General features: G+C 35.4%; 1 protein-coding gene and 1 pseudogene across 1 annotated transcript; one reads left to right on the top strand and one right to left on the bottom strand.

Moving 5' to 3' along the window:
- Window positions 1–13,298, bottom strand: part of LOC131613510 (ATP synthase subunit alpha, chloroplastic-like) — a 25,844-nt pseudogene extending 12,546 nt beyond the window's left edge.
- A 1,651-nt stretch (window positions 13,299–14,949) lies between these two features.
- LOC131613509 (F-box protein At5g49610-like) lies at window positions 14,950–16,191 on the top strand. Its single transcript, XM_058885173.1, has one exon. It carries the CDS (start codon window positions 14,950–14,952, stop codon window positions 16,189–16,191), a length of 1,242 nt encoding a protein of 413 aa, XP_058741156.1.
- The last annotated feature ends 1,392 nt before the right edge of the window (window positions 16,192–17,583 follow it).

Below are 17,583 nucleotides of genomic sequence, written 5' to 3'. Positions count from 1 at the left end.
TGCCAGTAATGTTGGAAACAATTCCGCATACAGCATTGGTACGGGGTCAAAGGCAGGATACCTTGGAGCCCGATTGTTGTAATTTGGAGGTCGAACCTGCTGTTGAGGTTGCTGCGACCTTTGTTGAATTTGTTGTTGCGGGACCTGAGGTTGATAAGCTGGCGCTGAGTTAACAACCAGAGTTATTGCTGCAACTTGAGGTTGGAATTTCTTCTTGATTTTGTGCAAGACATTGCTGACATCTTGATCCTTTTTCTTCTGGAAAGAACTTCCATACTTCCTTGGACCAATAGAAGATTCTGGTTCTTTGTTCAAGCGTCCTTCCCGAACTGCTTCTTCTAAACGTACACCCATGTTTACCATCTCGGTAAAGTCACTTGGTGCACTTGCAACCATTCGTCCGTAGTAAAATGGACTCAAAGTTTTGAGATAGATTTTTGTCATTTCTTTCTCTTCAAGTGGTGGACAAATTTGAGCAGCAACTTCACGCCATCTCTGAGCGTATTCCTTGAAGCTTTCTCTATCCTTTTGAGTCATGGCCCGGAGTTGATCTCTGTCGGGAGCCATATCCAGATTGTACTTATACTGTTTGACGAAGGCCTCTCCGAGGTCTCGAAAAGTACGAATCTCTGAACTGTCCAAGTTCATGTACCACTTGAGTGCAGCACAAGTCAGGCTGTCTTGAAAATAATGAATGAGTAATTGTTGATTATCAGTCTGAGTTGACATTCTTCGAGCGTACATCACGAGATGACTTTGGGGGCATGAATTCCCTTTGTACTTCTCGAAATCTGGTACTTTGAATTTGTGAGGAATCTTAACATTTGGAACCAGACAGAGGTCTGCAGCATTCTTTCCAAATAGATCTTGTCCTCGGAGAGTCTTGAGTTCCTTCTGCATTTGCAGAAACTGTTCCTGGAACTCGTCCAATCTTTCATACACGCCAGCATCCTCACTTGGAGCGTGATGATATACTTGTCCACCCTATGGAGGAAAAGTATGCATAATCGGTCGTGGAGAAGCCATGACAGCAGATCTTGGAATCTCAGCATTCTGTTGTGTGAAACCCATTGCCGTTGCTCTTGGAACTTCAATTTCCAGAGGTTTGTAACCCTCCGGTGGACGCATATCCATGGTGACTTTTGGAGCTTCAGAAGCTGGAGGTATGTACCCTTCTGGAGTAAAGTTATACGGCATGCCCCAAGGTCGATCAGGCGGCATGGTATACTGAGGAATAGGAGTAGAAACAATCTCGGAAACCACAGTCCTTTGCGGTTCTTCTGGCGTTGGTCGATTCTGCGCAACTACCAGGGCTTCTACCATACTATTGAGTCTTTCGACAGTACCTTTGAGAGTATTAATCTCTTCTCTGAGTTCTTCATTCTCTTGCTCAAAGTCTTCCATTCTTTTCTTGCGACTTGAACGAGTGTTGTATGGATGAGACAGCTTGAAAGTCTTGGTTCACCTCCTTCTCCTCCTCTCTTTCTGGAGAAAGGAAAGTGACTATTATATCCGCGACAATTCTCGTGTCAGTGCGTACAGCTAAAGCGATGTATGATATGCAATTAAGTTAATATTTTTCAAGGAAACACCATAATTACGTTATGAAACATCAAACTTTTATTAATTAAGCGAAAATGCCATTTTTACACACTTTGAAAAGGGAAATACAGAGAAACTGAGAGAAAGGACTCTAAAACTTTGATGATGAGCCGACTTCTAACATCTTCTCCTGTTTCTTGAGCTGAGCGTTCTCTGACGTGAGCTGATCGATGTTCCAGGAAGCAGGAGGGATATGATGAGAAAGCGATGATTGTGTCACTTGTCGATCGAGTACTTCAAGTAACTCATCCTTCCGTCTTAGGATGTTTTGAATCTCAACATTTTCCGTGTTGACGATTCGATACTTGTTCCTCCAAGCATTCTTTCTTGGCATACCTTGTTTAATGCCGCTTGCAATTTTTCAACATCAGTGCAGAAAAGGTATATTGGTTCCCTTAGGAGAATAGGTTCTTGATGTTGATATGGCATCCTGAGCTTGAATGCTCTGACGCGTACCCATTGAAGGTAAGGATCCAGGGAGATGCAAAGATGTTTTCCTAACAATCTTCTCCCTTTGCTGTGTACAAGACGCCAGGCTTGGACAATTTCCTTCTTCAGCATGTTTCCATGATCGTCGATGTTCTTGAAGAACAGAACCTCCAATTGGATGTTACTTGGTATATTTTTCATAAGATATCCGTATAGACGACGGGCTAAAGCTGGATTGTAACTGATTCCTCCCTTAGTTCCAATAAGGGGTATGTTGGGAAAACTTCCGCAAGTGAAGATGATCTTGGTTTCGTCGTTGTCAGGACTACACCAATCAATGTCTGTATGAGTGAGAGACATGATTCTCTATGACCAGTAAAGGCCATCCCTCATGTTCCAGAAAGTGCTAGACTTTGGCAGGTGTGAAACGAACCATTCGTATAACAACGGTACGCAGCATGTGATTAATCCTCCTTGCTGCAGGTTTCTTGAATGCACAGAGTGATAAGCATCCGCAAGCAAGGTTGGAACTGGATTTGCAATTAAGAAGATCTTAATTGCGTTGATGTCGACGAAATCGTTAATGTTAGGGAACAAAAACAATCCGTAGATAAGCAAAGCCAAGATTTCCTCAAAAGCGCTCATATCTTGGATGCTGACGAAGTACCGAGCTTGATCAAACAGGAATTTGGAGGGCAATCCTTGAATTCCTCCTCTACTCACCATATGAGTTCTGATGTCGACTACGTTCAAAGGAGTAGTTGCAGCAATGATAATGTCGTCAGGATTCTTTTCCAAACCGGAGTATGGATCTTGCGCGTACACGGGTATTCCAATTAGACGAGAGTACTCCTCTAACGTAGGCATGAGCTGATAATCTGGAAAGGTGAAGCAGTGATACGTTGGATCGTAAAACTGTACCAAGGTGGGAAGGATCCCATCCACCATGTTGGTATTGAGCAAAGGCAGAAGTTTTCCATACTTCTCCTTGAAAGCCTGGGGGTTGACCACCAGTTTTCCGAGCTTTCCCAGTTCCTTGACCTGGGGAATCTTGAAGGTGTATTTCCTAGTTCTTTTTCTTCCGTAATACATGGTATAGATCCTTAAGTCCTTTCTCCGTTTCTCTCTTTCTCTGAAGTTCAAAACGTTCGTTATTTAGTTTCCTTGAAAAACGACTCGAAAAAGACTCTTTTTGCTTTTAGTTGTTATTAATGAATGATGCATGAATGCATGAATGCACACACAAGAGTTTTAAACAAACATGGCGTTGAAGGGTATAGTGGTCATGAAGTCAAAACGCAAACCCCGCCCCAATGGTAAACTAAGGTTGAGGATTTTTGTACCTGTAGAACGGGTTCTAGGGGTCTCAGAGTTTTTGCTCAACCTTAAAGATACGTTGATTGGTATCTATAAGAGATTTTTCTCTGAGTGTAGTATCTGCGTGACAATTACTTTCATAATCACCGCTCTACGTCCTAAAAAAGGCTTTAAGTGGGGTTAATGTGTTTCTAGGTCCTCCTGGTACAAATCAGTGTCGGAATGCAGTGGCGCAGTTAATCACAACCAGCCAGGCAAATCCCAAGAGTAGACTTGGAAACCAAGATTAGAGGGTCTTCACCGGGAAGACATCCTCCATCCTATCTTATGTTGCACTCAAATCCAGGTATAGGATTTCTCACCACAAGGGGGAATCAAGCCCTTTCCCGATACAGAATAAACAAAATAAACAAATATATATGCACCAATCACATGATATGACACAGAGGTTAGGCAGGACCTCTCTTGTTTGAGGGGGAATTTGGCATCCCTAATTCCTCATTGGGGCTGGACCAGCAACAGGTCAACCATTGGTTTGGATGAAAAACCAAGGTTTTTAACACTTATATCCCCAGCAGAGTCGCCATTTTTCTATGGTGTCGTTTTTTTTTACCTCCCCGTTTCACTTGGGAGGACGGCACGCTAGACCCTTCACGCGAAATTTGGAAGGAGAATGTGCCTGTGGTGGGATGAATTTTATTTCAGTTCTTCCTACGATATCACACGAACTTTCTTATTGTCCTACGAGTAGGAAAGGGAAAAAAAAGATCTCAACTAAAACCTAAGAGTTTGCTAAGTGTGGGGATTTCACCTAGACTAGAAATTCTAGAGTCCGGGGGGGTCGGTTATACATAGGGAAGTGTTTAAACACCCTACATATCTGTAGTACTCTACAGGAACCTTCTCTGTGTCATTGTGATTGTGTTTGCTGCTAATGATTGGGAAAGTTTCTCCTTTGTGTTAGGGGAAGGAATTGAATTGATTTGAAAAAGACAGACAGACAAACAAACTGACTATTTTTGGTATTTTATTAGCTCGCTGAGATTCCTTGTGAACCTAATGCCTACATATCCCTAGTGGAAGTCAGAGCTTAATGTAGTTCGAGGAACTAACTAGGGAAATTAATGATTTTTGGTGCCTTGCTTGAAGCTCAAGGTTGAAGCTTGAATTAAATCTCTGTTTACAGTAAAGAGACATGAAATCATCTTTACAGAGAGGTATTTGTACTATTCTACCACAAACATTTAAAAGAGTGACAGAATAACTGAATTCATTTCATTCAAGAGGGGGACCTTACTTGTGTATGTGCAAGTATACCAGTCAAATGCCTCTTAAATGAAAGAAAGATGCTCATCCAAATTAGGGAAAGTTACCACATGTCTGGGTTTTACTGCCAGCTCATGCCTTTCAAAATCCTAAATGGGAGACTTGATTAAAATTGAAATGAAATGTAATGTTTGTTTGAATGTGGTAGAGTAGTAAAAATATCTCTCTATAGAGATAAGCTATGTCTATCTACTGTATGAAAGATTTGACTTTAGCTGGCTTGCATGAGGCCCAAGCTTGAGGCTTTTTGATTGATTTATTGACTTATTGAAATGATAACTCTACTGGGGAAAATTTAAACTAAGGAGTTTTTGGTGTTCTGTACAAAGCCCAGAATTGAGGCTGACTCTTTTTAGGGAATTTATCTTAGCTGGAGATGTTGTCTATTAAAAGACTGATTTTTGTCATGTTTTTGGAGACTGACCCTTTCTAGGGATTTTGACTCTTTTGGGGAAATTATTTCCTAAGAGAAATGAATCTTTGGATTTGAAGGACTGATTTTGGAAGCTAAACCTTTCCAGGGGTTTTTGTTCAAATGAAAGAATGTGTGAAGGCTAACCCTTTCCAAGGGTTTTTGTTGAAATGATGGAATGATTTGGAGGCTAACCCTTTCCAGGGGTTTTGATTGAAATGAGTGGCAGAAAGATTATCTAGAGGAGACTTCTTGTTTAAAGCCCAAGATGAAGGCTGACTCTTGCTGAGGAAAAACAAACATGGATCCTAGACTCTGCTAAGGAAAATTGATGAAGATAAGGGTGACAGAGACTGTCCATGTCTCTCATTCCAAAAATGTACTCAATGTAAAATTGAGACAATCTTAGCTTGTTTAAAGTCTGATTTTAATTGGAAGAAACTCACCAGGATAGGCTAAAAGGTGACTAAAGACCTGTTCCTATGTTTATAAGAAACCTGATGGGTCCTTGTATATAAGCTCAAGAGGAAGCTGGAAATGCTTTTAAGAAGCCTGTGGGTCCTTGTACAAAGCCCAAGAGGAGGCTAATCGAGGGTCCTTGTTATAGCACAAGAGAAAGCTATGTGGTTTTTAAACTTATTTTGGCTTTAAGCAAATGGGTAAGAGGTTTCACCGGGAATAATTCCTCTTTGGGTGGATGTGTCCTATTTTTTAGGATTCTAAGGTTTTTGCCAAGATGTTTCACCGGGAATAATTCATCTTGGGGGTTTGAACTACAAATCTCTAATTAGGAAAGAGCCTTCACCGGGAAGACATTCTCAATCCTAGGCCATATTCCTATAATATATATATATATAGTTTAACTGTCCTAAGGTTTACACTCAAACGTAGTTCTAAACAAATATATGCACAGTTTATATTTGACAGTAATTTAAACAAAGACTGTAAATTGAAAGCTTGTAAAGCCTAACCTGGATGGAGTGGAGGCCTTTGAAGAAGTATGTACAAAGCCTTACCAGCAATTTTTTTGTTGTTTTGGTAACAGTTGAATATTTATGATAAACAATTAAGGGTTTTGAAAACAGAAGAAGTGAAGATGGACAAAGGTCACATAGGTATCTGAAGAGTTTCACCGGGAATAATGCCCTTCAAATACCAGAAGTGTTTTGAAAACAGAAAGGAGATTTTGTAAATACAGTTTTTGAAAACAAACTATGAAAAGAAAGAAAGGTGTTGGGTCTTACACTCTATTAGAGGCCCAATGATTATTTACTGTTTGTGAAGCAGTGAAAATGAAGATTGGAATGATATAAGTTTTTGTTGTTTGAAAACCTTAATCATTTGATTTAATCAGAGATTGAAAACAACTTTGAAAATTGACAAAATTCAACTTAATTAAGGTAAAGACAAAGATCTTTACCTAATTAAGACCTAAACAAATAGGGTTTTATCATAAAATTATCCACAAAATAATTAGGTTAAAACAAAATGAGTATATATATTTAAAGTATTTAAGAAAACACTTAAAAACATACTATTTTAAACCTAATGAAAATATATGAAATAAATAATATTTTTATGGTTTTTTTGATTATTCACAAAATAGATATATTAAATAACAAGTGTGTGAAAAATGAAGTGAAAATAATTTAATTTGATAGGTGAATTAATTGTGTGAAGTTTGTGAGAAAATGAAAGAAAATGGGTGTTAAAAAAATAGTTTTGGTCCTTGGAGGATTTGAACCCACGCCCTCTAGGTCACACACTCAAAATAATACCACTGGGCCAACGCGCGCTTGGTGTTTAAGACACACACCCAATTCATTATATTTTCAAACAAGTGGTAAATCATGGAAAAATAAAAGAAACAAAAAGTCTGGGGCGAGGGGGATTCGAACCCCAGACTTGAGGCATGAGGAGACTAAGAGCGCATGTGAGGCCACTAGGGCAAGTTATTCATTCGTTTAGAAAACGCCTATCATTAAAAATAAAATAAACTTTGCCCAGTGATTTGAAAAATAGCGCCACCCTCCATCTTCGTCTTCAACCTCGAGCTCAAAGATTTTCAAATTCCTAAATCTCTGGTTTCTCAACTTAATGGCATGATGTAAACATCAATCTTGTTCTAAATTTCCTCACGAATCCAGATATGTAACTAACATTTATTTATATTAACTATAGCTACTTAATTTCTCAGAGAACTCTAAGAACACATGAACCTTAAATTTGAAATTAAATGACAAACAAGATGAATAAATGAATGATGATAGAGGGTTTTCAATCCTCTGATGATGCTGAACAAGATAGAATCGAGCTTTATCACAAAGAGTACTTAAATTAAAGAGATGGAGTTCAAAAACTTACCTCTGAAAATGGAGGTCGTGAGGATGATAGAGAGCACCTGGGCTTATATGAATGATCCCAAAAGCTTCCTTGGGACTCAGTGATGCTAACTGAATGCTTATTGTAACTTCAATTCTCCTGAATTTCTCTATGGACCTCCCTCAATTTGAGCTTCAAGTGGACATGGAGAGTGATGAATCTTGAGTTACAGATGAGCTGCAACCATCTGAACAGCTTCACTATGACCTGAGGAACACGTCTGGATGCTTGGCTTTGTTGGAAACCTTCTGAATTGCTCTATGGACCTCCAACTGCAACAGCTCCAAAGTGAAAGCAACAATGGCGTTCCTCCACTTACAGAAGTGATCCAGGTGCTTGGATCACCTCAAATGAACCCCTTTGAGATGTTAGAATGCTTACTTTCCAAAGATAAGCTTTGGTTTGAAGAAAACGATTCTTCTTGCCAAAGAACTTTGAAAAACCATAAGCATGAGAAGAGAAAGAGAAAGCAAGGAATATGGTTGCTTTGGTGTGTTTTCTGAATGAGAAAGAGCCCTCTATTTATAGGCAAATGATTCAGTACTGATTGAGAGAGTGAGCTTGCTTAGTGAAGTGAGTTTGGTTTCTTAGCCATGAAGAAAGTTTGAAAATATCCAAATGCAATGATGCATTTTCGGGCTAGCTTCCCCAACCATTGATCTTGCAGGATCTTAGGGGACATTTCTGATTCAGAGGAGGGCTCTAATTGGTTGGTGAGAAGATTCCTTGATGATTCATCATTTTCCATAAATTCAAGAATGTAATCATTACATAATCACATGCCTTTGTTTTTGGGAATCTTCTCCAATCCTTATGCAATGATGAATTTGGATGTATGGCATGTTTTCAGATGCATTAGAGGTCGTGTAGCATCACTTAGTGAAGCAAAATGCACAAAATTGCAAAGTTTCAAATTGTACATGACCTATAATTTCACTTCAAGAGGCCAACTTTGAACAAGCATAACTCTTAGCTCAAAATGAATTTGGAGAAGGTTGAACACAATTTGGAAAGCCCTAAACATCTACTTCAAATCATTAGTTTATGGTTCAGAATCATTTGGGAAATTTGTGAAAAATGAGCCCAAAGTTGGATGAAAACTAGGTTAAAAACACTTAGAAAAATTTCTAAAATTTTATAACCTAAAGCTTCAAAATTTCAAAACTCTTAAATGGTTGATCTTTTGAAAAAAGTTCCTCTGTAAGATGTTGTTTTATTTTTCAAGATCTACAACTTTCATGTTGGAAGTTTTTTGAGTTGTGTAGGTGAAATTTTGAGTTCCCACAATGCCTTTAAAAACCCTAATTCCCGACTTTTTGCTCCTTGGTGAATATCTTTGAATTTCTTTGGTCAAATGACTTTAATATCCATATATTGATGATATTGATCCTTGAAAGTCATAGTTTGACCAAAAATCTTAAAAGTCAAAGGTGAACCCATACAGTTGACTTTTTCCTGATAAAGTGAAATTTTGGATTTTTGTGTAGAATCAAGATCTTCTTCTCAAATGAGTAATGTAAATGGGTTATATTGAGGTAGTAGAGGTTCTTGAATCATGTCTTGAGTTTTGGATCCATGCCCTAATTAAAAGTCAACTATCCTGGTGAATTAGGTAAAAAACCCTAATTGTCGACCAGATGAAAATGATGACTGTAGACTTTGAATTGAGGTGTGATGTCCAGTGGATCTTTTCATATGAGCTATTTGAAGATGATTGATGTCTTTGAATGATCCCCTGGGGCTTTTTAGGGTTTCCCAAAGGTGATCCCTGATTTTAGTCCTTGGTAGGCTCAAAAACCCTAGTCTGGTGACCTGAGTAAACCTGTACTCAGATGACTGGGTGTCTAATCAATCATAGGTGAATAAATGGAGCTTTTGAGTCTTATGATTGTATTAGAGACTAATCCTTCTATTGATTGATCCTTTGCCTGAGTTTTCTTGTCTTTGAACACCCTTGATTGAATGCCAGATGAAGAAATGACTGCTCTGGGTACTTGTTTTGACCTGATGAAAATCCTAAAGATATGTCATCTCAGGGGGGTCAAAAATTAGGGTATGACACTTGTTGTCAATAGGTAGATGCAAGAAAGAAATCGAAGACTTCAAATGTGATGCTAAGGATAGAAAATTGACAGCTGGCAATGTGTTTATGTTACGTGGTGCACTAGTTGCTTGGAGCTCAAGAAACGAACAAGTAGAAGCATTGTCTTCATGTGAAGTAGAGTATATAGCTGCTTCTCTTTGTACATGTCTAGCAACATGGATGATGAATTTATTCGAAGAGATGATGGAAAAGGATCATAGAGAAATTACAATGAAGATTAACACCATGTCTTCTATCAATCTAACTAAGAATCCGATACCACATGGACGAAGAAAGTGTTGAACAAGTAACCTCAAGCACAAGATGGGGTGTATTTGAAAAACATGATTAATTTTACCTTTCTCGTTTAAGATCGTGTTAGTAAAGTTTTATTGAGTAAGCGTGGCAGAAGCAAAGTAACAAAAATAAATTTGAGGAAAATAAAGAGAGTAGGGATAGAAAGATTGCCCCAGAGAGTTATTCAGGTTTGGCCGAAAGTTGGCCTAGTTCTGTCCTCAAGAGGTCTTCTTGAGATTTTTCACTATTAACTTGTGAGCTGTTAAAGATTATGCCCATGAACCTTAATACAATCTGATTTTGATATTTTGATTAGGCTTATCCCCAACCTATGGACAACTTTTACCCCATCTTATTCTATTAAGACAATTAGAGATTTATGGCTGATCTCTTTAACCAAAACAAAACTTTTTTGAAAAAGCTTAATAAACCAATAATAGATATTTATGGTTTATCTCAAGAACCAAAACTCAATCTCCTAAAGTTATCGCACCTTTAAGAATATAAACGATCGATACGATCACTTACAAAATTATTCTCCTCACAAATAAAATTTCACTCCAAAACACTCAGGCAACCACAAGTGAAGAAATAAAATTCTAGTGAGAGATGGAGAAAAAGCAGAGAGATAAATTCCAAACAAATATGAAAACGTTGGAAAATGTCGTGATTTCAAGGGAGAAAGTCTCCCCTTTATATAGTAGTTGAAATTCAAGGTTGAGAAAAACACAAGAAAGGGATTTTTGAATTGGGTTTTCTAAAACTTTTCTAGTAGAAAAACTATTCACCACAATCAATGAGATATATAAGAAATGAAAGAAGATTGACATGTTTGGTTTATCCAAGTTCACCTTAGAAAATGTTAATCTTTGCCACCCGCCAAGGTGATTTCGCCTTAGAAAACGACTTAATCCACTAATCTTGAAAGATTACTAACAACCTCTAAGAGTCTAGAAAGACACCTTAGCCCTCTCAAGTATACAGACTAACAACCTAGTCCCTCGAGGAATAAAGATCTCAATAGATTTACAAATGAAATGTGTTTACAAATAGTGCTTCTAAATTTAAATAAGTAGATTAAAACAAAACTTAAGAACAAAAGTTAACACAACTAACGAGCAGTAGCTCTTGTGTTTTAGAGATTCTTAGAAATAGATTTCTCACAAAGGAGTGTTTAGTATAATTTCTCTAATATTTTTTATTTTTCTTTCTCTTTGAAGATATAAATGTTGAGTTTGAAATATGTTGTGATATCTCACCTTTATGTTGGAATGATGCTTTATACGGCATCGTGCAGATAATCAGGTGTAGTCTCAGGTTGCAGAGTCTAGAAGAGGTTTCTCCTCTTATTTTTATCAGTCAGCGTCTATGCTCTGATACGTAACACTAGGGGGAATGAACGCTTGTTAATTTTATTATAATGGTACTTTATTCGGTTGATTTGTTAGAGTATTAAGGACTCCATTTTTTATTGAATAAGTGTTATTTTACATTGTTGAGAATTTGGAGAACTAATATGCTTATTTTCGTTGCGTTAATGAAGTTAAAGTTGAGAACAAATGTTAATTTATTGTTGGTTCATCCACATGATGTGCTACGTATCTATGTATGCATCTTTAAATATGTTTTTATAAGTTGCGAAGTGTAGCATCCTAATTGTTGTACGATAATTTATGAAATTAAATTACTCTGATTTTATTAAATTTCCGTTGGGAAATTATGGTGTTACAAGACCGATAATTACACTTTTCAACACAAATGAGTGGAAGAATCATTGTATGCCATGAGGCTCTAGCCTTCATATGACCTCAAATCTTGTTTCCTTTAGCCAAGCTCGGTATAAATTTTGAAGTAGATATCAGACTGCAAGAACTTCTGTCTTCTACGAGGATCCTTGAGACTGAATGATCAACGATGGTAGCGGTAATGGTCAACAAAAGTGTCACATTTAAAGTCTCTTCCACTTTTTAATGATCTTGAAACCCTGGGATGGGCCTTTCATCTTTCTACTTCTTGTTTAGAGAGGCTGATTTAATAGATCCTTAGTGTGGGTTTTCTACTTGTCTGTACGGATTTCCACCGATGGTGTCTATGGCGATTGTTGAAGAAGAACATGATCTAGAGAATTTCATAGGTTCTTTAGGAAGGTGATTTGAAGATACTTCCATCTTATCATATTGGTCAAAGCGGTTGAAGCTTGAATTGGAGGAGATTATATTGAATCAGAGGATGTGATTGTGGAAATTTGTAAAATTAGAAGTCTATTCTCACATATGACACTACTATTCTATTTGAAAATCAAAATTGTTGATGCATTCTTGATGCGGTGGTTCAAATTGCTTTAGTGCGGTTGCACGAGATGGACATATATATAAGATTAGCACTCGAACTTACGATTTAATACGTAAATAAAGGGAATTGACTAAATTATGATTTAAATTGTTCAGGCTGCGATATTCATTGAATAGAGAAATAAATATTATGCCTACGCAGTATTTGCCCTGTAACCGACCAAAACAATATATTTAAGCAATAGTATATTAATATTAATGGTATAAATACTTAAGAATTTTTTTTTAATAGGCAATTGAATTGAACTAGAGCAAAAGGGTTGCTCTACCCAAATACAGAGTCAATAAAAGAAACCTGCTACACAAAACAACAAAGCGGGAGAATGTGCCAAACATGAAAATTACAACTAGATTCAAGCTTAAGGCTCTATTGTAACCACTTCCAAGAGTGGAACACTAACTCCGACATACAATCAAGAAAACTAAAACAACCTTTGTTGAAAAGGATATTGTTGCGGCTCGTCCAAATGCTCCAACACGTTGCAAGCCAAATGACACCTACTATCCTCCTTTTGGCTAAATTCCTCACTTTGTCAAAGAAGAAAGGAAAAAGCAAGAAATCCTCCAAAAAAAAATCTATTAACGCTCCTATCCACGCAAAAACCTTCGACCAAATGTCCTTCACGACACGGCAGCCACCTAAAAGATGAAGTAAAATTTCCTTCGCCGTCGAACAAAACACACAATGTAAATTGTTGGCCTCTAAAATTCCTCTTTTGTGCAATTGATCTTTGGTAGAAATCCTATTATGAATAATTCTCCAGCCAAAGAAAAGGAATTTTGAGGGGGCATTTACCTTCCACAAGAACGACGCCGCTTTTACGACTGAATCTATAATAGGAGGCCCAGATAGCTTTGCGTAGAACCAAGAGAAACAGGACTTAACCGAAAAGACTTCTTCCTTGCTTTGTCTCCAAACAAAAGAATCCTTTACTTCGACCCTTGGCATGATATGATCAACAATCTCAAGGAGATCCCGCCACTGGTCCGCAGCGCTGTTGCTGTCGGTTTCCTCCAAGACAGCAGCCGCTCCCCACTGTAAACCCGTATGAGCATGAATACCAACTGCTGCTGCCACCACGCCATCATTCTTTGCCATCGCGAACAATTCCGGGAACATCACCATCAAAGGCTGAGAAGATGCCCGGCAACCGTACCAAAATGGTACGTCTCTTCCGTCTCCTATTTTGCACGAAATTGCACCTTTGAAATTTTGATACAACAAAAATTCAAAATTGTTAGATAAAAGGAGGTCTCGCCACCAAATTGTATTCCTTTTCTAAATGACGGAAATATCTCCAATAAGCACCTTCCTCTTCACGTTACCATATCTCGACTCAATAATACCCCGCCAAACAACCTTGTCTTCCGTTAGGATCCTCCATTTCCATTTACTTAAAAGCGCAACATTCATCACCTCCACATTCTTGAACCCCAATCCTCCTTCATCTAGCGTTTTGCACACAATCTCCCATCTAACCCAATTGATGGATCTTTTAAGATCACTACCACTCCAAAGGAATTTTCTTTGAATGGAACTAATCTCATTAAGAACCTTAGAAGGAGCTTTGTAGAACGAGAGAGAATAAATAGGTAAGGCATTTAACACGGCATTAATCAAGCAAGAAATTTCATCACTATGAAAAAAATCAAACATTTCTTTTCAAAGTTTACTATACACATTTTTAATACATTTGTTTATATTAAATTATTATCTTTTAATTTTAAAAAAATTAACATAATATTATATATATATATATATATATATATATATATATATATATATATATATATATATATATATATATATATATATATATATATATATATATATATATATATATATATATATATATATATATATATATTCTCTTAACTTATGCTAATAGATTTTCTCTCGTCACATAATTTAGTTATATCCGATTCTATAATGTAACCTATTATCTCAATAAGAAATAAAATCTGGTGTGTTTTGGTTCGTACAAAACAAAAAATCTATTTTGTCAATCAAAATAAAATAAATAACAAATACTTATTAATTAGAGATATTAAAACAGATAACAAATATTTGTTATAGATAAATGTGAAAAAAACAAAAAAGAATCACTATTTTTACTATTTCATTCAAAATTTATTATTAAATATAATACATTATTTTTAAATAATTTAATATTTTATTCATTTCTTATTATTGACACTTTATAATATTCATAACAAACCCTAATTTTCCACGGGTAACAAATACTTGTTATAGATAGATGTGAAAAAAAAAACAAAAGAAAAATACTATTTTTACTCTTTGATTTAAAATTTATTATTAAATATAATACATTTTTTTTAAATAATTTAATATTTTATTCATTTCTTATTATTGACACTTAATAATTTTCATAAAAAACCCTAATTTTCCATGGTAACAAATATTTGTTATAGATAAATGTGAAAAAAAACAAAATAGAATCACTATTTTTACTATTTTTGACACTTTGTATAACAATATTCATACCAAACCCTAATTTTCCACGGGTCGTTGCCTAACCCTAGTTTATATATGTGAAGACCAAGACAAAGTCACTAACTTTTCACTATTATATGTGAATGCTAAATATTTCTAATTTACCAAAATAATTCATAGATTATCATTTACCAATACCAAAATCATGGAAGCATTTTGGGTTTGTTTCCTTCCTCTAATTTTCTATTCCATATTCAGATTAGTATTGTTAAGAAATCAAAGATTCAAAAGCAAAATGATAACAAAGTTGGAGCAATTGCCACAAGATACATTATCCAACATACTATCAAGGCTACCACAAGATATATTATGCAACATACTATCAAGGCTACCAGCAAGAGAATTGTTGAAATGTAAGTTTGTTTCCGAATCATGGTTCAATCTCATAACTGATCCTTATTTTATAAATAAATACTATGTTTTCTACAACAATCTTATTTACTCTCAAAATCAAAAGGAGCATCTCTGGGTTATTCGCACACTGTTCAATAATTCTGGCGTAAAAATTGATTTTCCCCTTATGTTTTGGAATTTAGATGATCCCAAAAAACATGTATCATCTTCTCCTTTAAATCTTCCTCATGTAAACAATCGAGATAAAACTTGTTGGGGTGAGATATTGGGTTCTTGTAATGGTCTTTACTTTATACAAGGATTTCCAAATAATTTAATAATTAACCCATCCCTGAAACAGTGTCATGTGTTGCCTTTGCGTCAGTATTCTATAACTTGTTCAAAAGAAACTTATCTTGAGTCTGAATTTGCTGGATTTGGATTTGATCACAAAACTAATGATTATAAAGTCGTTCTCCTACAAGATGTATGGTTGAAAAAAGCAAATGGTGAAAGAGAAAAAGGATATTGGATTGCTTTGTTATACAGTCTTAATTCCCACTCTTGGAGAAAGTTTAATGCGGAAGATCTCCCTCTTCCATTTGAAATTTCCCACGAGTCTTCCGCGGTTTATACTTTTATGAACAGTTGTTGTCATTGGTGGGGTTATGTTGATAAGGATGGCGGCGGAATAGAAAAGTTCGTTCTAGCATTCAACATGGTTGATGAAACATTTAGGAAGATAAAAGTTCCCAAAATAGAGTATTCTTGTTTTTCAGGAGAATGTTATAAAACTCTAGCACCTTTTAATGAATCTAATACTATTGGTGTTATTGTTTATCCTATCAGAGGAATAGGAGTAGATAAATGTTTTGATGTTTGGGTGATGAAAAATTATTGTGATGAAGAGTCTTGGATTAAGCTATATAGTGCTGGACCTGTGCCTATGGATTCAAAGTTTGTTGGATTTTATGGGATCAATGGATTTCTTTGGAAAGACAATGATGGAAGACTGGTATTGTATGACTCTGAGAATGACAAAATGATGGATCTTCAAGTTTATGGAAAACCTGAAATAAGAGTTGTTAGGTATATGGAAAGTATTGTTTCATTGAGAAGGCCGGTGAAAAAAAACTACAATTAATTATATTCATTTGTCAAGGGTCTTTAATCTTTTAAGTTGTAGGGTAAGTTGTATGGTGTTCTTTTTTTATTAAAATAAAAATATTAATATATAGATTTTGCAATTTATATGTGAGAATTTAAAATGTAAGTATACTTTATTTTATTTATTTTTATATTTCAGACCTCAATAGTAGCATCTTTTTTTTTTCGTGATTCATATTAGCTTACTAATATTTATTCAACGCTTATAGTTATTTGAAAGATTTAAAATTTATATGTTAAAAAAATGAAAAATATGACTCTTCCAATTATTTAGATATCCACAATTGTAATTTTTATAATTTTAGCAAAAATTCTATGTTATTTTTATTTTAAGGGTCAATTTTCGTGTAATTTTTTTCAGGGAGCTTTTATCTCGTCCTTCTTTTATAAGTTTGTTTGAGAACTTGAGTTCTCTCCTTCAATAAATTATTGCCTAAAAAAAACAATTTTAAAAACAACAATCTTATTTTATATAATCATATTTTATATTTATATTTTATATGTATTCGAATTTCTTTTATTTACAAATTTTAAAATATTTACTTTAGTTATTATTTTGAAAGACTTTGCAATTTCTACTGTCAAATGTGAGTGTACATATAAATGTCGTCTCTTGAACCTTGGATGCATGCATATATAAATTGTACATGTCTGCAATTTGAATGTGGAAAATTTGTCCTTATGTTTTCCTCCAGATATTCACCATACTTATAAAATCTAATTTTCATTCTTATTTGTTGTAAAGTTTATTTGTTTTTTTTTTAATTTAATTTTCTTTTTAATTTCCAAATATTATTTTTCTTTTTGATGTAAAATTATTTTTCTACAAGCAGTAATTGAAATTTATTATTTAATTAGTGCATTAATTTTTCTCTATTTAGTTTTTCTTAAGCAAGAATTTATTAATATGAGAACCCAAGTTCTCCAAAAGTTTGATATAACAGAGCTCGAAAAAAAATTACACACCAATTGCCAACTACGATAAATAAAACAAAGAATTTTTATTAAACTCATAAAAGTTTGTTAATTTTTTCTATGAAAGCCCATCTACAAATCAAAGCTTTTATTTCCCAAAAGATATCACTTCTAAAAATAATAGTGTTTCTTGTCTTCCAAAGAGTACAAACCACCGCCAACCATACAATCCGCTCCTTTTCTTTCTTGGTTTTTCTCAACTTACAATACAAATACCACTTAATAAAACCTTCCTTAAGGGTCTGTTTGGTTGGGGGGTTTCGGAGAGGAGGGGAGGGGCGGGGAGGGAATATTTTAGGTTAAGTATGTTTGGTTCAATTTTTTATGAGGGGATGGGAGGGGATTGGAGGTAATCAGATTCCCTCCTGAAGCAACTTTCCGTTCCCCCCAAATC

The sequence above is a fragment of the Vicia villosa genome, linkage group LG6 (genome assembly GCF_029867415.1).
Source record: "Vicia villosa cultivar HV-30 ecotype Madison, WI linkage group LG6, Vvil1.0, whole genome shotgun sequence".
Taxonomy (NCBI): Eukaryota; Viridiplantae; Streptophyta; class Magnoliopsida; order Fabales; family Fabaceae; genus Vicia; species Vicia villosa.
This window is presented reverse-complemented; position numbering and strand designations above follow the sequence as displayed.